Source organism: Gadus macrocephalus, chromosome 8 (genome assembly GCF_031168955.1).
Source record: "Gadus macrocephalus chromosome 8, ASM3116895v1".
Classification (NCBI taxonomy): Eukaryota; Metazoa; Chordata; class Actinopteri; order Gadiformes; family Gadidae; genus Gadus; species Gadus macrocephalus.
The window spans coordinates 567,215-592,298 of record NC_082389.1 but is presented as its reverse complement, the minus strand read 5'-3'; the positions used below and the strand labels follow the sequence as shown (position 1 = coordinate 592,298).

At 40.4% G+C, this 25,084-nt stretch overlaps 2 protein-coding genes and 1 long non-coding RNA gene across 8 annotated transcripts in view; 2 read left to right on the top strand and 1 right to left on the bottom strand.

The window, feature by feature from the left end:
• Nucleotides 1-25,084, top strand: part of LOC132462373 (C-C chemokine receptor type 3-like) — a 51,305-nt gene that overhangs the window by 73 nt on the left and 26,148 nt on the right. For 3 of the 6 annotated variants that reach the window (XM_060057879.1, XM_060057870.1, XM_060057869.1), the window contains exons 1-2: nucleotides 21,847-22,001; nucleotides 23,171-24,054. The exons of 1 other annotated variant lie outside the window; for it this stretch is intronic. In XM_060057879.1, coding sequence (XP_059913862.1) covers nucleotides 23,186-24,054 — 869 coding nt within the window. In that variant the 5' untranslated portion in view covers nucleotides 21,847-22,001; nucleotides 23,171-23,185. Of the gene's footprint in view, nucleotides 1-21,764; nucleotides 22,002-23,170 lie in introns of those variants that run through there. 2 more of the 6 variants (XM_060057871.1, XM_060057876.1) reach the window with 2 other exon arrangements.
• On the top strand, nucleotides 624-25,084 carry LOC132462374 (C-C chemokine receptor type 3-like). Its single transcript, XM_060057880.1, has 2 exons — nucleotides 624-2,113; nucleotides 24,621-25,084. The coding sequence occupies exon 1, from the start codon at nucleotides 729-731 to the stop codon at nucleotides 1,776-1,778; it is 1,050 nt and encodes a 349-aa protein (XP_059913863.1). The 5' UTR covers nucleotides 624-728; the 3' UTR covers nucleotides 1,779-2,113; nucleotides 24,621-25,084.
• LOC132462376 (uncharacterized) overlaps nucleotides 22,612-25,084 on the bottom strand; it is a 53,150-nt gene continuing 50,677 nt past the window's right edge. Inside the window, exon 2 of the long non-coding RNA XR_009526825.1 lies at nucleotides 22,612-22,943. This is a non-coding gene — a long non-coding RNA (uncharacterized LOC132462376). The remainder of the gene's footprint in view (nucleotides 22,944-25,084) is intronic.

Here is a 25,084-nt window from a genome sequence, read left to right as displayed (position 1 = left end):
CTAAAATGACTAGACGTTGGCCCGTCCACCTCCAGAATTAGGTCATTATTGTCATCAATCAATTATAAGCATTTGTATTTATGTTAAAGAATGGAGAAGACAAACTCAAGCTGCAATTACAACCAGTAAAATAATGAGTAAGAAAGATGATTTGGGCATAGAAAAGATCCTACTTTTATTTGTACAGTGTTATATGTGAGGTATGTATGCACAGTGTGTGTTATAACTATATTCCTGCAGTCACAGAAACACTATGGTCGATACCTCAAAGCTGTCACTGTAGCGCTCTCAGCTATTGTCTTGCTTATTATATTAATAATGTATTAAATATTTCTCATATTAAATTAGCACTATGATATTATTATAATAATTATTAAATGTTGATCATTTGTCAAGTGTTTTTATCCCTTTTGTTCTTTTAACTGCAACATATTTGATCCAGACCTTTTAAGTATAAAAGTGTTTTAATTCTGTTGTCATTTGAAGCTCTACTTCAGAGCAGCTTATGCATGATGGGCACAGCCTTCCGTCTCAAATACATATCACCCATGTAGATGAATACATTGATTTGCACAATATTCAATCATATGAGACTTATTCATATGCTTTTCCATCTACCACAGGTTTAATAACCATGGTTAATAACCGTGGAGGATGAGCAGTATGACCATTCCTTGGATCTGTATAACATCAGCGAAAACACAAGCTATCCATCTTACGTCTTGGAAATGTCTAACAATAGTGAGAACACAAGCGTTCCAGATTATGTGGATAACGAGCACGTCGAACTCTGCTCTGCATCAAACGTCAACCAATTGGGCTTGGCCATCATTCCTTATTTCTACTACATCAACTTCCTCCTGAGTTACTTAGGCAACTGGCTTGTTTTGTTCATCATCGTCAAGCTTGAGAAGGTCAACAGCGTCACTAACATCTTCCTCATCAATCTGGTCACCTCCAACATCCTGTTTGCATCCAGCTTCCCCTTCCTGGCCAAATACCATTCCTCAGAGTGGATCTTCGGCACGGTGCTTTGCAAGTTGGTCAGCAGTGCCCATCTGATTGGTTTCTACAGTTCCATCCTCTTCCTCACCCTGATGACCTTTGACCGCTACCTGGCCGTGGTGCACGCGGTGTCCGCAGCCAAGAGCAGGAAGAGGGCGTACGCCATCGGGGCGTCCTTGATCGTTTGGTTCATCAGTGTGCTGGCCAGTCTCAATGAGCTGGTGTTCAAAGGCGTGTGGGAGCACAGCGAGCACGGCCTGATGTGTGATGAGACAGGATACCACGCCGACGTCGTCGAACAGTGGAATCTGGTCAGCTACTACATGCAGTTCCTCCTCTTCTTCCTGCTGCCCCTCTCCATGGCGATGTACTGCTACACCTGCATCACCGTGCGGATCATGTCCACTCGCATGAGGGAGAAATGGCGCTCGGTGAAGCTGATATTCATCATCATGTTCACCTTCTTCGTTTGCTGGACTCCCTATAACATCGTGATCCTGCTGAAGGCCATTCAGATCTCCACAGCCGACGATGCAAACCGGAAGTGCGATCAGGTCGAGGCGTTGAACTATGCGTTGTACGTGACCAGAAACATAGCGTTCTTGTATTGTTGCATCAGCCCCATGTTCTACACCTTTGTGGGTAAGCGGTTTCAGAATCACTTCAGGAAGCTGTTGTTGAAGAACATGCCTTGTCTGGCACGTCAACTCAGACCCGCTAGTCTGAGCAGCAAGTCCACTGCACAAAGGACATCCCACACGAACGACTTTTAACACAATTTACTTTGTTTGAAATCGGATAATTGGATGGGAAAATGGATAATTAAATTTGATGATGTTTATTGTTTTGTCAGTTTTACGTTTAAATGTAGTCATTTAGCATATACCTTGTAGATGAATATCTAATAATTAATTGCAATTATTTAGCACTCTTTTTTAAGACACTCAAAGCGCTTTAATCAGTTAGTTAGTTTATTAGTTGTCCCCTTAGGGAAATTATTTTTCACAGTTTCCTTCCGTCATTTCCCAAATAGTGAGTTTGTGGTTGAGAATAACACCTCATATTAACGAGGCTGAGAACAATCTAAGTTTGTATTGATTTTAGAGAAGTTACATTTAGGAGGATGAAGAGTCGCAAGAGGAAGGGTAAAATAACGGAGTTGTTCTGCCAAGGCCGTGAACTAGCTTTGTCATGACAACATTACCAATTTTTACCAGTTTTGTGTGAAATCTAATTCTAAAGAGAGAATATGATAGAATTTGAATTTAGAATTTCTGCATTTTAACTGTTATGTTGTAAAACCATTTTGTGTAGCATAAGCGTTGTTGTGTTTCTACTGTTATCTCATTTTAGTTGTGGAATGTGTAACACATGAAGATAAAGCTGTGGTTTGGATGGTTTGTGCTGCTCTTCCTAACAGCAGTGGTCGATCCCCGGCCAGCAGAGTCGATGCGCTACCGAAGGCGGAGCCACCGCAACTCCACCGTCCACCGTCACTCTTCCACCACTTAAAATATATGTACATATATATGTTTAATAAATCTCTCCAGCTCTTCTTTTTATGTCGTAGCACTTAAAAGTGCTACGACGGTTGCTTTGCTTTGTTCCTTTTTTTAAGATGTGTGATTTGGAAGCAATATTTGGGGTTCAGCTTCATTGTTGAAAGTATAAAGTTTCTGCAAATGAATGTAATGTAGTGAATAAAAAACATTATTTTCTTAATGATTGTTTCTTAATACTCCTGGACAAATGTGTTATTGCAGAGTGATATCCCTAAATTGTGAACAGTGCCAGAAGCGTTTTTTTTAATATTTGGTTATTATAAAATTGAATTTGCAGCAAAGGCCAACATTATGGTTAAACCTAGTAAAAACCAGCCCATTTATTTTTCCAAACTGATTTAATTGCAATCAATGAATGGAGATGGCTTTTCATAGAATGAAATTGCTATTCCACGCAAAGTATCATGAACACTGAAAAAATAGATCAGAATTTGTCAGAATTCGCTATGTTCAATTCCAAGCGAATTCAAGCTCAATGCTAAAGGAGTTGTGTCGCCCTCTAGTGGTGATTTGAGAATTCCCTCACCAGGCTTTGAATGCAAACCACCACTAGAGGGCGACATAAGAATCGAGATTGAATCCGACTTCAGCTAGCACGGATTGAAGCTCAGGCAAAGGTTACTTGCTGCCACTGCACATCATCATGTAGTTAGGTGAGTGCTACAAGCAACGCTCCACTATTGTTGAATTCCCTGAATTTGTCATTGAAAAATGTTTGCGATGTATCATTACTAAAAAGAGGCAACCCTGCACACAAGCACACATAATGAGGAAATATTTCAGATCATTTAAAGATGGGGAGGAACTGAGTGGTCCATCCAACTCCGTGTCAAACTGAGGGGGTTTAGCGAAATTAAGGTTTTATCAAGCCAAATGATTCTCATCAGTAACATGGAAGCACAACAAAGCAGAAAAGCCCTCGAAAATCGGGCTGAGCCTGCTGAGGCGACAGCAGGCTCCTCCAAAGATGTGGACACTGTAAAACAGCGGGCTGCAAGCATTGAGATCACAGAAGAAAATGTTGTAACTGCAAAGCAGTGTAGGGAAAATCCAAATAAGGCAACTCATGATGATGAAAATGTTGAAATTGGAAAGCGGGTTCTTAAAAATCCAGAAAGTTTTTTTCCAGTATTTGTTGACATTGAAAAAAAGAGTGACGTTGTTCAGGAGAATGGGGACAATATTATTACAGAACCAGCAAAGAGTGTAGAGGCTGGGCCCAGCTCTGCTGCAGTAGAGCAGAGTGACAGTGAGGGTGGGTTGATGGAGGAGGAAGACAGTAGGTGTAAGGCTCCCCTTCTTAAAAGGAAACAGGCCAGTGAAACCTGTGGCTCTAAAGCCAAGAAAACAGCAGATAGGGAGGAGAAGGAGGTGCAGACAGAGTCTAGTGGTGAAGAGACAGAGTCTAGTGAGGAGGAGGAGGAGATGGAGGACTGTGTAACAGACTGCCAGCCCCTCACTGAATCACCACTGGCTTCTGCTTCACAGCGGGATGGGATGTACTCAGTACATAGTATACAGGTGTTACAAAAAAACAAAAAATATGAAGAATGTCCAAAACAAAAAAATGCTGTTGCTATCTGTAAAATCTCAGATGAACATCAGAGGGGAGGGAGGCTTCACTGAAGGAGTATTACAGATTGAAAAAAATTGGACAGAGACTAGCAAAAGAGCTGAGCAATGTTGAAGATGCAGAGGGTATAAAAGCAGTGTGCCAGCTGTCTCTCATAGCGTCAGCTTGAATGAGTCACTTTAAACTTTCCACTCTCAATGTGTTTTTTTAACTGCGTTTTAATGAGTGTGTTTATTTAGTTATTTATTATTTATTGCCGTCTAAAGTCTTCGTTGTCTGTGTTAAAAGGTTAATTGTTCAAGAAAGAAATGGTGAATAAAGTCTTTCAGAAAAAATCTCCCTCTCCCTCTCTCTCTCCAGTTTCTGTCTCTTTCTTTATCTCTCCCTCTCCAGTCTCTCTCTCTCTCTCTCTCTCTCTCTCTCTCTCTCTCTCTCTCTCTCTCTCTCTCTCTCTCTCTCTCTCTCTCTCTCTCTCTCTCTCTCTTCCTCTCTCTCTCTCTCTCTCTCTCTCTCTCTCTCTCTCTCCGAATCAAAGAGATTATTTTAGTTAGTTAAAGTTAGTTAAAAGCATCTGTCAGCCATCCTTGAACATTATGAAAGTAAAATGCACATTTCTCACTAAAAATGTTTCCATAAACGCATTTAATGGCGTAACTATGTAACTATTTCCACAGAGAATAAAGAAAGATGTCGGCCGTGGCTGCGCTGGAGTCCGAGGTAGGAAACCCAAACGCCGCCGTGTTTGGGTGCATGATAGAGTTTAGATCGGGTTAGATTAAATAATCTCGGATATAAATAACAATAATCGGGTTAAATAACTTCACATGGTGTGTCTGGTGTGTTTCCAGCATTCGTAGTGTTGATCAGCAGAGAAATAGTCCGCCAAGACGTTGAGGTTGCTTAGCAACCAGAGACTCTGTCCATGTAAGTGAACGGAGCGTTCACTCTTCGTCATAACTATCAAACCAAACATCCTTCACATTCACCGAGCGAACATTATGAAAGTAAAATGCACATTTCTCGCTAGAAATGTTTCCATAAACGCATTTAATGGCGTAACTATGTCACTATTTCCACCCAGAATAAAGAAAGATGTCGGCCGTATGCTTCTGTGCAAGCTCACTACTCTCTGCCAGTGACGTCGGGTCAAGCTCCACGCTGATTGGCTACCGCGGCTAAGCGTCACGCGTTGAAGCGTTGAAAGTTCAATTTTCTGAACTCCGGGCGTTGGGCGCGTTACTGCGTTTACGTGCGTAATTACGTGCAACTGCCGCGCCTAACGCCCCCAACGCAACGCTTCAACGCTTCAACGCGTGTACCGCGCCTAGACCAATGGTTCCCTATGCAAAAATGCAGATTATCAACGCCCCTAACACGAGCAACGCGGTGGGTGTGGCCGTACCTTTAGACTTTTTAATGAAAGACACAGGTCGAGATCATGAACACTGTGTTTTTCTTTTACTATTTTTAAACTAATTTTGGAATGTTGTTTTAAGGCCTGCTACTGATTCACTGAACTATTTATTTCTTAAATGTTGTTGTTGTGTGTGTGGCGCACCCAGTTGTATGCCTATGTGTCTTAAATGTGCTGCACTTTTGACCACACAAATTTCCCAACTCTGAGATAATAAAGTATACTTTTATACTTTGCAGTACATTGTCGATGTACTGCAGCAGCACCCTGGTTCAGACCCGAGGATGTCTGGGTCTCAGAACTTGCGTGACAACCAACATAAACGCACAGGTGAACTGAAAAACTCTCCAAAAGTGAGGAAAATCGCGAAAGGGAAATCATTGCTTTGAGACAATGTGTGCAGCACCTTTACATACGTGGTGGTTTACACGTCACTAAAGTTAGAAGAACCAAGTCAATAAGAAGAAGGTAAAACTCGAGATACAGCGAACAACCACTGACTTCCCTGGGCCGTGGAAGTGGGGCCACGAAGAGCAACACCTCTCATCAATCCAGCCCGGCAAATGGAGACATTCGTACGCCGGAGTACCCCCTCTGCAGTCCAGTTAGCGGGCGCGTTGAGGCTTAACGCCCTGTCACCGGGACAGAGGAGAGGGAACGGGCTCTCATCATACCAGCCCTCCGGCGTTATTACTGGGGGCCATCCCTCCATTTTGTACAATGATGGTGTCTTCTCGTTTGCCAGTGAGTGCTAATGGCTTTTTAGCCCCTAAGAAGTCACAGAAGTGTCACACGGAAGTTAAAGAGAAAGAATAATATGTCAACCTATTTCTGTTCCCTAGGAAGGGAGAGTGTCCAAAGCGCTGAAAACAATCTTGCAAAAATATGCGAAACACAGAGGGCCCTATTTTAACGGTCTGAAACGCAAGTCGAAAGCGCAAAGCGCAAGTAGCTTTGTGGGCGGTTCTACGGCGCTATCGCTATTTTACAGGCGGATAAATGACACTTGGGTCGCGGCGCAAGTGTCAAAAGGGTTGGTCTGAAGCAGCCTAATTTCCCGTAGGTGTGGTTTGGGCGTAACGTCCAACAAACCAATGAGAGTGCCAGCTCCCATCCCCTTTAAGAGCCATGAGCGCATTTGAATCGGACGAGTTGATATTTTGACAGCGCGTCTGCAGTCTCCGATGAGACAGATGCACATGAATTTCAAACTGCAAATGGCTCAGTTTATTGCCAAATAATGTGGCCTAATTCACACATGGAATAAGGGGTTTTCTTCCACAACTTCAGAAATACTGAGTCCTCAAATAAATTTCGCCAAAGAAAACGTAAATAATATAACATATGATATGCGGTAACTGATCTATTTAATGAAATACGCAATACATTATAAACATTGTTTCTTATCAGTATTGTATGCTATCCTAATATGCATGTGTCTCCGCGGTAATAGACATTGCCATTGATTGTATTATGCGTTACGTGTTTAGTTTGCGTGTGTTTAAACAGAGCACACACGCGCGCCCGCATTCATTCATTCTTTTTAACACTCACTCGTGGTAAAACAATGTTTTTCACGATCAAATACTCATCAATCCTAAAAGTTATGGGCATGTAGGCCTATACGATGTCTGTGTCAAGAAAATATGTGTTTGCTGTACGGTGTTTGCAGATGCATTGATTTAAAAGTACAACTTATTACCGCTGCATCAGCTGTTCTTTCCCAAATAATTTACCAAGAATTTGCGGCTAGGTAGATGAGAGAAGCAAAGTGTATGCGCGAGGTGCACAAGCAATCCGTATGCATCGCATGCGCATGTAGGCTATGCATCCGCCCTTAAAATAGCATCTGAACAACGCGCCACTGACTTTAAACCAGGTATTTCCTGGTCAGTAGCGCAATGGTATTCAGCAACGGCAAAATAGCGTTTGCGCCAGAACACGCCTCCTCCTTCCGCCGAACCGCCCCTTGGGGCGCATGATCAATCCCTAATTTACCGGCGAGTGGCGCTGGTGGGAAAAGAACGCTCTGCGCCAGTTGTAAACTAGCAACGACACATGCGCCAGTGACTAAGTCACTTGCGCCGGATGCAAGATAGGGCCCAGAGTTCGAATTTAACACTTAATCCACAGACAATGTAGCAATGTAATTGCTTTTTCAGGGTAAACACTTTCACCTAAGAAAAGCCACAGTTTATTTAAATGTCCTTTATGCCCTAAGTGCCCCCCCCCCGCCCCCAGCAGTGTTGTTTCGTCCCCTCCATCGCTCGCTGGTGGGCGGGTAGCCCACACATGTGCGAGTTGTGTTGGGTCTGGGAAACTCACTTCTGAACACGCAAAAACAAAATACGGAGGGGGAGGATCAAGGGGAGGCCGAAGGGATGCAGTTGTGTCTTCACCTGGCAGACCTGGAGGTGGTGGTGGTGGAGGTGGTGGTCGTAGGAACAGATAGATTGTAAGGATTCGAACTGTCATTGCGTCACGTTGCAAAAGAGCACCCAATGCAATGGGTGCTCATGCAATGCATGTATTTATTTTGTTACCGTATTATGTTTGCTTTGGATTGGTCAGAGAAAGGAAGTGAGGCGGAAACTGAGGCGGAGAAGTAGGGTTGGGGTAACTAAGCCAGGGGGAAATGAAAACCTTGCACAACAGTAAATATATCTTCCAGCCATGGGTACAATTAAAAGTTAGTTTGTGTGTTGGTTCATTAACTACTGATCTGCTAACAGTACACTCAGGACTTTAAGCAACTGGCTGCTGCGCACACACACACACACACACACACACACACACACACACACACACACACACGTCATGGCAGGGCTTCACTTTGGCATCGGTCTCAGCCTTTTCCCTCCACACCCTCGTAGCTCCTCCCTCCTGTGAGACTGACAGACCAACAGGGCTGAGGCCAGTGTCTGGTGCTGGGTCCTGGTGCACACACAACAACACACATCAGACACACACACACTCAAAACACACACACACACACACACCTCAAAACACACAGGCAGCACCCCGGCCAAGGTGTGAAGAGGAGACGGAGTCAACAGCTCCTGAACGGGATTATAAAGGGTGGAAAGGTAGGAGCATGATTTTAGTTATTGAGATGGCTAAACAGTGAACTTGGAGGTTGTTTGGCCACGTGCAATACGTCTTTTACTATTCATTGTTGTTGGAAACCCTGGTTGACCCTGCAGCGAATAAGAGCCGTTCTGTGGTCAGGGTCAACCGAACCTTCCTGTCGTGTTCGGGTCAAATCTGACCGATTTCATTTTCGATCAATCATAAATATTGTTTTTTACATTTATTTGTCTCGAGGGCTTATGATATCCTCCACACTAGGCATTTGAACATATACAATTGCTGATGTCTACTTTCATTACATTTTGAGTTGTTTAGTCAACTTTGTAACACCTGTGGTGTTCTCGGACACACACACACACACACACACACACACACACACACACACACACACACACACACACACACACACACACACACACACACACACACACACACACACACACACACACACACACACACACACACACACACACACACACACACACACACACACACACACACACAACTTTGTCCCTGCAGCGGTTTCATGTCCTCTCAAGACTTCCATCAGGAATGTTTGGGACAGGAGGGTGGAGCACCGACCACTGACATACAACCCAGGCTCTGAGGTGCAGTGGACGAGTGCCTGCATGTAATGTATGTGGTGCGAGCTCTGTGCCCTAGAGACACTAACACAGGGCTTACAGGTTTCAAATGCGATGCCTACGTTTGCCACGTTTAAACACGCCCCCTTTGGCAGCGACGGATACCAAGTCACTGTTCTGCTCGTTAGGTCACGGTCCACGAACAGAGGCCCTGTGCCTCTGTTCGAGGACCGTGACCTAACGAGCAGAATAGTGACTTGGTATCCGTCAGAGGCCATGGGGCTCTGATCCTACGGCCAGATGACCGTGACAGCGGTTGTGTATTTCTAACAGAATGTGTGGTGGCCCAGGGGTCTGCGACATGGCCTCCTGCTACCAGGCCTACGGCCAGCTGCGCCAGGAGCACTACGGCAAGGGGCCGTACTCCTAGCATGGTCCCCCCCCCCCCCCCTCCAACGATTAACGTCTCCGCAAAGCCTTTGCCCTAAGAGGGGGTTACCCTCTTAGGGAAAGCAGTGGCCCAACACTACAACCATCTGCAGGGCAAGGGAGAGCTCCCCATGACCCCGGGGAAGAACAGATGAGCTGTGTGTGTGGAGAGAAGCGCACCAGGCCAGGGCTTTAGCTGGTTCAGCAGCAGTCCGTCCTCAAGGTCGGTGGTTCCCAAACCATTCACCCCTGAAATGATTTAGGGCCAAAAAAACCCTTGTCTCAACCGACCTACACTCAGGACGTTCACACGCACGCATTATTGTGTCTCATTGTGTCTTTTTGATGGTCCCTGTTTTACCACCGAGCACAAGCCAGCGCTCGGTGTTCTTTACTCTGATGATGCAGAGAGAGACGCAATAGGGAGGGACGGAGACATTCCTGTTAGAAGGGCTCATTTCTTGAACCTTTAAACTCTTTGTGTCGTGCATGTTGGTGCTAAAATTCTTGATACCTCATTGTTTTCTTCTGCTTTTTTGTCCTTTTTTTGGGCATGAATCTATGATTAGCATATAACTGTTAACGAGGTTACAAATCTGGTGTGTGTGTGTGTGCGTGTGCGTGTGTGTGTGTGTGTGTGTGTGTGTGTGTGTGTGTGTGTGTGTACATGCATCAGAGCAGATCAGAGAAGTGCCCACTCTTCAGCCTCTCCCCATTAGTGTTGAATCACCCCCCTGCTCTGCTATTGCGTAACTTTCCGGGGTTGGTCGTCACAAGCCGTGTTCAAGCCAATGCCACTGCCATTTATTATTGGGACACAAATTATATTTGAATTCAAAGATCAAGGGTGCATGTCCTCGACATTTTGCCCTATTTAAACCACCTCTCCCTTTTTAAACCCAATGTTCAGCTCGTTGGAATCTCTTTTGTGCTTGCAAATCCAATGCTATTGGGATGTAATTACCACATATCTGTTCAGTCAGAATCAGATATTCCTCTTCCCTGGCAATACCCCGTGATCACGCAGAGGGCAACATGCCCAATCCAGGGCACCGTTTACCTCAGCCACCCCCAAGACATCAGCAACCGGCATGTTTGAATTCATCCAGTGGCCCCCTCTCCCTGCAGATCCCCACTCCATCCCATCATTTCCAGGGTAAAGGAACCCTAAGATGCACTCATTTCCCGTACCGCTGTGTCGTTATTACCAACATTGCTCTTTCATCATGTGTGACGATGATAGCATTCTCTGGATCTCTTACACTGGAGAAGAGCGACCCAACTCTAGGGTGTGTGACATCCAACATTACTTTAATCCTTTACCCGTTCCACAGGTGTCACGGTGTGGACATCCCCTCTCCATGAGCTCAAAGCGATTATATTATCATGAATCGTCTGGAGCTGCTTTTGTTTTTAGTTTTTGGCTTTGCTTACAGTTGGTTTAACAGCTGATTGTTCCTCTGTTGGCTGTTTTTCCCATGAAGAAATGTTTTAGGAAATTTCAAAAACTTTATTTAACGTAATGAACGTAATTAAATCGTTTTGGGGATTGAGTGATATAATGTACCTCCAAGATATCATTTGGCTTTTTCTTTTAAGTATTATACTTATTTATTTACATTTCCAACCCATGTTTAGATTTTGAATCTTGTAATGTACACTAATGTAGATTGAATCTTGTAATGTACACTTATTTGTATGTACAAAGTATTTGTGTACATGTTTTGGTCAATTTGTTATATTTTTTATACTCTTTTCCCATGAACAGTGAAGTATTGCAGTTTGGCTGAACAAAGTGCCACTGATGCATGATCAATGTGTCTTCTTCAAACAATAAAAATCTGTTCATATTCTGAAATGCATAAGCTTACTTTATTTTGGTTTTACTACGGTTTCAATCATTAGAATTGCAAGAATGACTGATAATATTGTTTTATAGATTCAAACCATTGTATTATATTGGACTAGGAAAACTAGGTCAGTATTAAACTGTCTAGGGATAGCATATATAGCTGTGTCACATATTTGAGTTGCTGTATATCCTACTATAAAGATTGTGCCATTTTCCACTGTGGATGTTGGGATTGTGATAGAAAATAATGAAGGTTTAAAGGGACACTGTGTAAAAATGACTCCCATCTAATGGTACAATTGTATATTGCATTCAAACTAATAGTGCTCGCTTGTCCAAAAACTACGGTGGGCAGTATGTGCCAAGAAGCTGTGACATGACACCTACTAGGCTACCTCATCGAGTCATTCGAGTGATGATGAGGTTCGTGGACAACTGGACAAATTAGATGGACAAATCAGATCAGGTTTATTCAGTGCCGCTGCTAGCTATTTTGGGGCCCTAAGCATAACTCCTTTATAGGCCCCCCCCCCCGAAAAAAAGAATTGGGCTGCATCCGAATACTCGTACTTGCATACTATATAGTATGCATTTTGTAGAATGCGAAAAATCTAGCGCGTCCGAATACTCTAGTATGCATTCTGTAGTACGGAAGTCGTTTCCGAATGCATACTACCACCAAAGTGAACCACGGACCACACTACGCTATCCCACAATGCAACCGGAGCCTGGTAACAAACGAAGAAGAGATGGCTGACCCGACACCACCAACAGCGGCTTTTTATTTGTGTGTGTGTGTGTGTGTGTGTGTTCAATAAAAAAGGAAAAATTAACTTCAATCGTCTTTTTCACGGAGTAACAAATAACTGTAAATGTATTATTATTATTCCAAAAAAATGACTTACCAAATGTCCACATATATACAACATAACCTGCCGGTAAGTCGCTCTACGAGATGACCGACGACGACGCCTTCTAGCAGAGATATCCATTTCAAGAGCCATTCGCGTAGAAAGAGACATTTTTTTATTTAATAGCAACGATAACAAGACGGAAAACAGGTAAAATTTGCCGCCATCTGGGGGGAGATACGTCATCTCCAAACATCCGGTGGAGTTTCGGCGGCATTCGGAGGCGTTCTACGCATGTCTGTAGACCGTACTACACAGTCAAGTGTAGTATGGTCAAGCAGTAGACACTAGACAGAAATAGTATGTACTAGGTATTCGGATGCAGCCTTGGTTTCTGCCAGTTTAACATTTTATTAAAACGCAAAAGTTAAATCTACTTTGTAAACACAGTTCACAGAACAGCCAAAACATACATACAGTACACACAAGTATTGGAATGTCCAAAATCTTTTAAATGAAATAGTTATCCATAAATACAAACTTAAAACCAGAAGTATACAAATAAGTTTTATTTATTTTTTAATTTTTTTGGGGGGCCACTCAGGACTTGAGGCCCTACGCGCAGCGCATAGTGCGCGTTATGGGAGCGGCGGCACTGGTCGTCATGAAAAAAAACATAAGGGGTAACACTGTGGTTTTTTATTGGTCGTCATGAAAAAAAACATAAGGGGTAACACTGTCGTTTTTTATTGGTCGTCATGAAAAAAAACATAAGGGGTAACACTGTGGTTTTTTATTGGTCGTCATGAAAAAAAACATAAGGGGTAACACTGTGTTTTTTTATTGGTCGTCATGAAAAAAAACATAAGGGGTAACACTGTGGTTTTTTATTGGTCGTCATGAAAAAAAAAAAAGGGGTAACACTGTCGTTTTTTATTGGTCGTCATGAAAAAAAACATAAGGGGTAACACTGTCGTTTTTTATTGGTCGTCATGAAAAAAAACATAAGGGGTAACACTGTTGTTTTTTATTGGTCGTCATGAAAAAAAACATAAGGGGTAACACTGTGGTTTTTTATTGGTCGACATGAAAAAAAACATAAGGGGTAACACTGTGTTTTTTTATTGGTCGACATGAAAAAAACATAAGGGGTAACACTGTCGTTTTTTATTGGTCGTCATGAAAAAAAACATAAGGGGTAACACTGTTGTCTTTGTCAAATAAAACATAAGGAGTAACACTGTTATTTTTATTATACACTGTCGTTTTTTATTGGTCGTCATGAAAAAAAAACATAAGGGGTAACACTGTGGTTTTTTATTGGTCGACATGAAAAAAAACATAAGGGGTAACACTGTCGTTTTTTATTGGTCGTCATGAAAAAAAACATAAGGGGTAACACTGTGGTTTTTTATTGGTCGACATGAAAAAAAACATAAGGGGTAACACTGTCGTTTTTTATTGGTCGTCATGAAAAAAAACATAAGGGGTAATACTGTTGTTTTTTCTTGGTCGTCATGAAAAAAAACATAAGGGGTAACACTGTTGTCTTTGTCAAATAAAACATAAGGAGTAACACTGTTATTTTTATTGTTCGTCATGAAAAAAAACATAAGGACATAAGTAACACTGTTGTTTTTTATTGGTCGTCATGAAAAAAAACATAAGGGGTAACACTGTTGTTTTTTATTGGTCGTCATGAAAAAAAACCTAAGGGGTAACACTGTTGTTTTTTATTGGTCGTCATGAAAAAAACCATAAGGGGTAACACAGTTGTTTTTTATTGGTCGTCATGAAAAAAAACATAAGGGGTAACACTGTTGTCTTTGTCAAATAAAACATAAGGAGTAACACTGTTATTTTTATTGGTCGTCATGAAAAAAAACATAAGGACATAAGTAACACTGTTGTTTTTTATTGGTCGTCATGAAAAAAAACATAAGGGGTAACACTGTTGTTTTACTTTGGTCGTCATGAAAAAAAACATAAGGGGTAACACTGATGTTTTTTATTGGTCGTCATGAAAAAAAACATAAGGGGTAACACTGTGGTTTTTTATTGGTCGTCATGAAAAAAAAACATAAGGGGTAACACTGTGGTTTTTTATTGGTCGTCATGAAAAAAAAACTAAGGGGTAACACTGATGTTTTTATTGGTCTTCATGGAAAAAAACATAAGGGGTAACACTGTCGTTTTTTATTGGTCGTCATGAAAAAAAACATAAGGGGTAACACTGTTGTTTTTTATTGGTCGTCATGAAAAAAAACATAAGGGGTAACACTGTCGTTTTTTATTGGTCGTCATGAAAAAAAAACATAAGGGGTAACACTGTGGTTTTTTATTGGTCGACATGAAAAAAAACATAAGGGGTAACACTGTCGTTTTTTATTGGTCGTCATGAAAAAAAACATAAGGGGTAACACTGTGGTTTTTTATTGGTCGACATGAAAAAAAACATAAGGGGTAACACTGTCGTTTTTTAATGGTCGTCATGAAAAAAAACATAAGGGGTAACACTGTTGTTTTTTATTGGTCATCATGAAAAAAACCATAAGGGGTAATACTGTTGTTTTTTATTGGTCGTCATGAAAAAAAACATAAGGGGTAACACTGTTGTCTTTGTCAAATAAAACATAAGGATTAACACTGTTATTTTTATTGTTCGTCATGAAAAAAAACATAAGGACATAAGTAACACTGTTGTTTTTTATTGGTCGTCATGAAAAAAAACATAAGGGGTAACACTGTTGTCTTTGTCAAATAAAACATAAGGAGTAACACTGTTATTTTTATTGGTCGTCATGAAAAAAAACATAAGGACATAAGTAACACTGTTGCTTTTTATTGGTCGTCATGAAAAAAAACATAAGGGGTAACACTGTTGTTTTTTATTGGTCGTCATGAAAAAAAACATAAGGGGTAACACTGTTGTTTTACTTTGGTCGTCATGAAAAAAAACATAAGGGGTAACACTGATGTTTTTTATTGGTCGTCATGAAAAAAAACATAAGGGGTAACACTGTGGTTTTTTATTGGTCGTCATGAAAAAAAAACATAAGGGGTAACACTGTGGTTTTTTATTGGTCGTCATGAAAAAAAAACTAAGGGGTAACACTGATGTTTTTATTGGTCTTCATGGAAAAAAACATAAGGGGTAACACTGTCGTTTTTTATTGGTCGTCATGAAAAAAAACATAAGGGGTAACACTGTCGTTTTTTATTGGTCGTCATGAAAAAAAACATAAGGGGTAACACTGATGTTTTTTATTGGTCGTCATGAAAAAAAACATAAGGGGTAACACTGTGGTTTTTTATTGGTCGTCATGAAAAAAAACCTAAGGGGTAACACTGATGTTTTTATTGGTCTTCATGGAAAAAAACATAAGGGGTAACACTGTTGTCTTTGTCAAATAAAACATAAGGAGTAACACTGTTATTTTTATTGGTCGTCATGAAAAAAAACATAAGGACATAAGTAACACTGTTGTTTTTTATTGGTCGTCATGAAAAAAAACATAAGGGGTAACACTGTTGTTTTTTATTGGTCGTCATGAAAAAAAACATAAGGGGTAACACTGTTGTTTTACTTTGGTCGTCATGAAAAAAAACATAAGGGGTAACACTGATGTTTTTTATTGGTCGTCATGAAAAAAAACATAAGGGGTAACACTGTGGTTTTTTATTGGTCGTCATGAAAAAAAAACATAAGGGGTAACACTGTGGTTTTTTATTGGTCGTCATGAAAAAAAAACTAAGGGGTAACACTGATGTTTTTATTGGTCTTCATGGAAAAAAACATAAGGGGTAACACTGTCGTTTTTTATTGGTCGTCATGAAAAAAAACATAAGGGGTAACACTGTCGTTTTTTATTGGTCGTCATGAAAAAAAACATAAGGGGTAACACTGATGTTTTTTATTGGTCGTCATGAAAAAAAACATAAGGGGTAACACTGTGGTTTTTTATTGGTCGTCATGAAAAAAAACCTAAGGGGTAACACTGATGTTTTTATTGGTCTTCATGGAAAAAAACATAAGGGGTAACACTGTTGTCTTTGTCAAATAAAACATAAGGAGTAACACTGTTATTTTTATTGGTCGTCATGAAAAAAAACATAAGGACATAAGTAACACTGTTGTTTTTTATTGGTCGTCATGAAAAAAAACATAAGGGGTAACACTGTTGTTTTTTATTGGTCGTCATGAAAAAAAACATAAGGGGTAACACTGTTGTTTTACTTTGGTCGTCATGAAAAAAAACATAAGGGGTAACACTGATGTTTTTTATTGGTCGTCATGAAAAAAAACATAAGGGGTAACACTGTGGTTTTTTATTGGTCGTCATGAAAAAAAAACATAAGGGGTAACACTGTGGTTTTTTATTGGTCGTCATGAAAAAAAAACTAAGGGGTAACACTGATGTTTTTATTGGTCTTCATGGAAAAAAACATAAGGGGTAACACTGTCGTTTTTTATTGGTCGTCATGAAAAAAAACATAAGGGGTAACACTGTCGTTTTTTATTGGTCGTCATGAAAAAAAACATAAGGGGTAACACTGATGTTTTTTATTGGTCGTCATGAAAAAAAACATAAGGGGTAACACTGTGGTTTTTTATTGGTCGTCATGAAAAAAAACCTAAGGGGTAACACTGATGTTTTTATTGGTCTTCATGGAAAAAAACATAAGGGGTAACACTGTTGTCTTTGTCAAATAAAACATAAGGAGTAACACTGTTATTTTTATTGGTCGTCATGAAAAAAAACATAAGGACATAAGTAACACTGTTGTTTTTTATTGGTCGTCATGAAAAAAAACATAAGGGGTAACACTGTTGTTTTTTATTGGTCGTCATGAAAAAAAACATAAGGGGTAACACTGTTGTTTTACTTTGGTCGTCATGAAAAAAAACATAAGGGGTAACACTGATGTTTTTTATTGGTCGTCATGAAAAAAAACATAAGGGGTAACACTGTGGTTTTTTATTGGTCGTCATGAAAAAAAAACATAAGGGGTAACACTGTGGTTTTTTATTGGTCGTCATGAAAAAAAAACTAAGGGGTAACACTGATGTTTTTATTGGTCTTCATGGAAAAAAACATAAGGGGTAACACTGTCGTTTTTTATTGGTCGTCATGAAAAAAAACATAAGGGGTAACACTGTCGTTTTTTATTGGTCGTCATGAAAAAAAACATAAGGGGTAACACTGATGTTTTTTATTGGTCGTCATGAAAAAAAACATAAGGGGTAACACTGTGGTTTTTTATTGGTCGTCATGAAAAAAAACCTAAGGGGTAACACTGATGTTTTTATTGGTCTTCATGGAAAAAAACATAAGGGGTAACACTGTCGTTTTTTATTGGTCGTCATGAAAAAAAACATAAGGGGTAACACTGTTGTTTTTTATTGGTCGTCATGAAAAAAAACATAAGGGGTAACACTGTCGTTTTTTATTGGTCGTCATGAAAAAAAAACATAAGGGGTAACACTGTTATTTTTATTATACACTGTCGTTTTTTATTGGTCGTCATGAAAAAAAACATAAGGGGTAACACTATTGTTTTTTATTGGTCGTCATGAAAAAAACCATAAGGGGTAACACTGTTGTTTTTTATTGGTCGTCATGAAAAAAACATAAGGGGTAACACTGTTGTCTTTGTCAAATGAAACATAAGGGGTAACACACATGCATTTTAATGTCATGTATATCCACTTTATTGATGATTGATTATTGTGTAATGTCTTCTCCTCAGTGGTGCAGTGGAGTGCACTCTGCCTAACCCCTTGGAGACCGGGATTCAAGTCCGATTGATGTCTTCTGTTGGAAGACTCTTATATCTATTTCATGTGAATTATAAAGTCAAGTATAACCTTTGTGATGCCTATGTCCGGTGTCTTGTTGGTGCATTGTTAAGGTCGGAGGTTAACACTTTAAACAGCTCATTTTGGGATCCCCGCAAAAACGTAGACAGGGGTGGCACTGTCGTTTTTTTTTGGTCAACATGGAAAAAACATGAGGGGTAACTGTCGTTTTTTATCGGCTGTCATGAAATAAACATAAGGGTCTATATTTATCAAATAAAACATAGGGGGTAACACTGTTGTTTTTTTTGGTCGTCATGAAAAAAAACATAAGGGGTAACACTGTTGTTTTTTATTGGTCGTCATGAAAAAATCCATAAGGGGTAACACTGTTGTTTTTTATTGGTCGTCATGAAAAAAACCACAAGGGGTAACACTGTTGTCTTTGTCAAATAAAACATAAGGAGTAACACTGTTGTTTTACTTTGGTCGTCATGAAAAAAAACATAAGGGGTAACACTGATGTTTTTTATTGGTCGTAGCTATTTTGGGGCCCTAAGCATAACTCCTTTATGGGAGCCAGTTTAACATTTTATTAAAACGCAAAAGTTAAATCTACTCTGTAAACACAGTTCACAGAACAGCCTAAACATACATACAGTACACACAAGTATTGGAATGTCCAAAATCTTTTAAATTAAATAGTTATCCATAAATACAAACTTAAAACCAGAAGTATACAAGTAAGAATTATTATTATTTATTTTTTTTGTCGGGGCCCCCTCAGGACTTGAGGCCCTACGCGCAGCGCGTAGTGCGCGTTATGGGAGCGGCGGCACTGGGTTTATTGACCAAGCATTCTTACAGACAAGGAACTTGACTCCAGCAGTTGTGGACTTTCCAACATGACAAATAACTATACAGATGATAAATAACAGTAGGCCATTTAATGTCAGATTACATAAAATGTCAGATAACATAAAAGTTGACATAGCCTTTGGTAGTCTTGGAGTTACCGATAATCAAAACAATAATTCCCATAATGCGTGCGGCTGAGCACGCATCCTAATCAACGCATTGTAATCCGTTGATTTCAACAATGTAACAGTATTCTAAATACCAACAATTTACATTGTAACTAACGGAATCAAATCAAAATCAAATCAAATCAAATCAAATTTATTGTCATTTTGTTGATTGAACAACAAAACGGATCAAGATCAACATACATTTCAAACAAACAAACAAACAAACGTCCCAATGATGAATAAATAAATAAATAATAAATAAAGTCCGGTGAGAAGATCTGGGACGCTGGTGCATTGAGCATCCTGACAGCTTGAGGTAGGAAGCTGTTCCGCAGCCTGGTGGTGGAGCATCTTAAGCTGCGATAGCGTTTCTTGGAGGGTAGGAGCTGAAAGAAGCTGTTCAGTTTGTTTACGTCCACCCCGTCTCTGCTGCTTCCTCCTCCGGGCAGTTGCGGGCACGGTGTCACAGTGTCCGTTAGTATCCTGTGTTTGCGTAGTATGTCCAGATGCCAGCGAATGCCAGTGATGTTACTCGCTCTCAATGTCCTAATGTTTAATATTGTTTCCCTGTCATAAACTACGTTCGTACGTCTCACACTCAAACATTCAATCTCAATCTCACAGATCTCAAGAGGGGCCGCTGCGACTGTACGCGCCGCCAGTTAGTCGCCCTGGCAACGAGTTTACTTCCTCGTCTCCTATCCTGTTCCTAATTCCTCCTCTCGATCTTCTTTTCCTCCATATTGTCTTCTTTATCAGAGTTGTTGGTATGAAATCCAGTTGTTCGGGTGATAAATCAACTGTCTGGCAAGCGAGTTGAAGCTCCAGAAGGTCCGCTCTAACCTAAGTGCGTCTTGGTGGATTTGGATACGTGGTGACCCCAGCAGAGAATAAACCTCCATAACTTGATGAAGAATGGCTTTTGAATTCCTCCAACGCATTTGACAGTATCCATAAGTCATAAGAATATTGTCACGATTTAAACTCGACAAAAATGTGAAAAAATAAATTAAATATGTAATAAAGTAGCCTTTCAATGACGAATCGCTCAAACATAGGAGCGCCCATCTCGTTGCCATGGAAAACCATGTTATACATGCTTTGCTTACACATCGTCGTTTTTTTGGCGACGATGATTCCTTCTCCTGTGGCGTGGCATAACTATGGTCTTTCAAAAAAATGCGGTGCATGTTCAAATTTGCCGGTAAAACTCGTCTCGCTAAACTAAGCTCTGTTCCACCGTCACGCTGGCTCAGAGTGAAAACGCGTTTGCAATTCCTGTACGACGTAGTGCTTTTTGACCCTCTCGGCAGCTCATAGACCGGAAGAAAATGGAAGCCTCCATGAAGCTTACCCGTCCTATGTAACCATATTAATATTAATATTAATTATTCTTCGCTCAGGAGGATAAGTGAGATTTTTGGCAGAGATAATTTTACACCAATGAGGACTTATTTATGAATGAATATGTTGATTTGAGGTAATAAATTACTCAAAATATTACATAGTGTCCCTTTAAAAAGGATATTTGCCAAATGTAAGAAAAAATTGTGGAGAGGAATGTGCCAGCAGGGGGAAGAGGGGGGGGCTCTAGACCCTGTTCTACTGCTATTCACCACCTCCGGGGGTCCGGAGTGGACCGGCAAACAGATACGACTCAGATAAGACATCCCTCTGTAGTCAATGATCAGTCCATTTCTCAGTTCACTTAGAAAATAAGTATAAGTAAGGTTGACTTCACGTATGAATTATACAAGAATATAAGGTAAATATATTTACAATGGAGCCAAATGTTAAACACTTGATGTTAGCTTTTGTTCCATGGTCAACAAGTCCTTGCATTCTGAGGACATCTCCACGTGTTCCTCATTTAGGTAGAAGTGGCCCCTCAAAGACGGCTGGCCCCCGTCACCGTGAGAGGGAACACCCTCCCATGGTTCCTCGTCTGCGCTCTCAGAATGTGTATTCTGTCGACTTAAATACTAAAGAATTAAGGTAACTGATCCATACCCCGGTTAAAATCAGACACTACCAGCTTAAGGATTATGACTGTATATGCCACAGACAAATAAAGTGGCATTAACTATTACAAATACATATTTTACTGTTTAAATGAACATTGCTTTCACAGGGCTCATCTCTTAACCCCTTGTGTAAGTCATGGTGATTTAAGAACAGGTTAATAAACAAGGCGATGAATGGATTTTAATCAAAGACCTCACTTCATATAACTGTCATGCATAAGGTGTAAACCTCATATAACTAATGTTTAATATGTAACTTTGTGTCTAATGCTTGAATGTATGAATGTATGTATCCATGTGAGAAGTAAAGTCAAATGGTAATGAGGCGGGGAGGGGGTAGGGTCCTACTTCTTGTGTGTGGGGTAGGACCAATAGATTAGAAGCTCTGATTGGTCCAGAAAATCACAGCTTTAGTTACCTCTGAGATCCCGCGCCGGAGAGCTCAGTTCTTTTCAAATAAACTCAGGTGATGTTGTTACTCTCTGCGGTGACAATAATAAATCCTCCCCATTTACATCATTATTAATATTTGACTTTGTAAAGTATGAGTATAAAACACATTGAGTCCAGGCCAAGCTTCTGTTCAGTATTGGTGGCAGAATCATCGTATGGGCGAGAGGTGTCATTCTTAGCTGCGTGATGTAAACGGGGAGGATATCTCGGTTCCTCTTAAGGCCTTCCCCTTAACCCTCATGTCTATGCTTAATAGAGACCTGAAACTGAAGGACAGGCTCAGACATTAGTCAGCTCTACACTCATCTACTCCTCCACACACAGAAATCAACATTGGTGAGTTTTGTTTCAGAAGAATCTTTTAAAAGCCAAATTAAGTTCTCCCTTTACGCTAAAATAAGCTGGAGGCCCGTCCACCTCCAGCAATAGGTCATTATTATTATCAATTGATTATTATCATTTGTATTTATGTTAAAGAATGGAGAAGACAAATTCAAGCTGCAATCACAATCAGTAAAATAATGAGTAAGAAACATGATTTGGGCATAGAAAATATCCTACATTAATTTGTACAGTGTTATCTCTCAGCTCTCAGCTATTGTCTTGCTTATTATATAATAATATATTAAATATTTCTCATATTATATTAGAAATATTATACTATTATTATTATTATAATATATTATGACATATCAGCTGTGTTCGAAATCGTTCCCTATCATGGATGTAGTGCACTAAATAGGGTGCACGCCATTTTGTAGGGTGTTCGAATTCTCAGTGGTCCACTATATAGGGCACTATATAGTGGACCTAAAATAGGGTACATACGATGTTCCCTACATGTTACTCCCGTATACCACAATGCATTGCGGTCGTGTATTTCCGGAGGAGAAGAAGAAGCTGAATAACCGCGAAAACGAATACATTTAATGATGGAGTCTCCAGCTTTCGTTTAGAAATGTCAACAATTTATTTGGGATTTAACATAGAATATTTAACATTCAAAATTAATAAAAAAAATACTTGAACAAGGAAATGTAACATTCAACATCAATACAACCTCCAGCTTTCCTCGTGAGTGCCTGGTTTGTTTACATGATGTGGGCGCATCTGTCTGCGTCACACAAATACCCGGCGCATTTACTGACGCAAATGACGTTTAGAAATGTTCAGCGTAGTGTCCGAATTCTCGTTCCCTATTCCCTATATAGTGCACTAAATCATGTACACTATATAGGGAATAGGGAACGAGTGTATAGGGAACGATTTCGAACACAGCTATTGATTGCTTGTCAAGTGTTTTTATCCCTTTTGTTCCTTCAACTTTCAACAATATTTGATCCAGTTATTTTAAGTATAAAAGTGTTTTAATTGTGTTGTCATTTGAAGCTCCACTTCAGAGCAGCTTATGCTTGATTGGCACAGCCTTCCGTCTCAAATGCATATCGATTATCATAGCATTCAATCATATGAGACTTATTAATGTGTTTTTCTATTTACCACAGGTTTAAGCAATAACCATGGAGGATGAGCAGAATTATGAATATGACGATGAAAAATACTTGGAAATGTTTAACAATAGCGAAAACACAAGCCCTACACTTTGCAATGGGGACGACCTCGTCCAATACTGCTCTACATCTAACGTCAACCAATTTGGCTCGGCCATCATTCCTTATTTCTACTACATCAACTTCCTCCTGAGTTACTTAGGCAACTGGCTTGTTTTGTTCATCATCGTCAAGCTTGAGAAGGTCAACAGCGTCACCAACATCTTCCTCATCAATCTGGTCACCTCCAACATCCTGTTTGCATCCAGCTTCCCCTTCCTGGCCAAATACCATTCCTCAGAGTGGATCTTCGGCACGGTGCTTTGCAAGTTGGTCAGCAGTGCCCATCTGATTGGTTTCTACAGTTCCATCCTCTTCCTCACCCTGATGACCTTTGACCGCTACCTGGCCGTGGTGCACGCGGTGTCCGCTGCCAAGAGCAGGAAGAGGGCGTACGCCATCGGGGCGTCGTTGATCGTTTGGTTCATCAGTGTGCTGGCCAGTCTCAATGAGCTGGTGTTCAAAGGCGTGTGGGAGGACAGCGAGCAGGGCCTGATGTGTGAGGAGACAGGATATGATCTTGACGTCGTCAAACAGTGGAATCTGGTCAGCTACTACATGCGGTTCCTCCTCTTCTTCCTGCTGCCCCTCTCCATGGTGATGTACTGCTACACCTGCATCACCGTGCGGATCATGTCCACTCGCATGAGGGAGAAATGGCGCTCGGTGAAGCTGATATTCATCATCATGTTCACCTTCTTCGTTTGCTGGACTCCCTATAACATCATGATCCTGCTGAAGGCCATTCAGATCTCCACAGCCGACGAAGCAAACCCGATGTGCGTTCAGGTCGAAGCTCTGAACTATGCGTTGTACGTGACCAGAAACATAGCGTTCTTGTATTGTTGCATCAGCCCCATGTTCTACTCCTTTGTGGGTAAGCGGTTTCAGAATCACTTCAGGAAGCTGTTGTTGAAGAACATGCCTCGTCTGGCACGTCACTTCAGACCCGCTAGTCTGAGCAGCAAGTCCACCTCAGGAAGGACGTCCCACACAAACGACTTATAACATGTGGGAGACAATTTACCTTATTTGAGTTGGATAATTGAATGGGAAAACAGGAAATTTGATTTGATGATTTTTATTATTTTGTCAGTTTTAGCATTTAAATGTAGTCATTTAGCATATACCTTGTAAATGAATACCTAATAATTAATTGCAATTATGTAGCCCTCTTTTTTAAGGCACTCAAAGTGCTTTAAACAGTTAGTTAGTTTATTCCCCTTAAGGAAATACTTTTTCAGTTTCCTTGCGTCATTTCTCAAATAGTGAGTGTGTGGTTGAGAATCACACCTCATAATAATGAGGCTGAGAACAATCAAAGTTTGTATAGAATTTAGAGTAGCAACATTTAGGTTCTCGAAGGATGAAAAATCGCAGGAGGAAGTGTTAAATAACAGAGTTATTTGTGAACTAGCTTTGTCATGACAACATTGCCAATTTTAACCAGTTTTGCGTGAAATATAATTATTAAGAGAGAATATAATATAACTAGAAAATGCATTTCCTGCAGAAAATGCGGTGAGTGCTGTAGTACAAAATGAGGTTGAAAATATCCTTTAATAATGCCACAAAGATTAAGACATAAAGAAACGTTAAAGGGACTTGAACAAAAGTTCAAAAGTCTAAATGGAGTAAACTAAACTTTGTAACTTTGTAAACATGCACATCGTTTAAGAAAAAGTAAATGGTTGGAAACAAATAAAGTGACAACTGAATGAAAAGCGCAAAGCATGCAGCTGTATCTGAAACCTCAAATGAAGCCAGAATGAAACTAAAACTGTGATTCTGAATACATTTTAAATGATA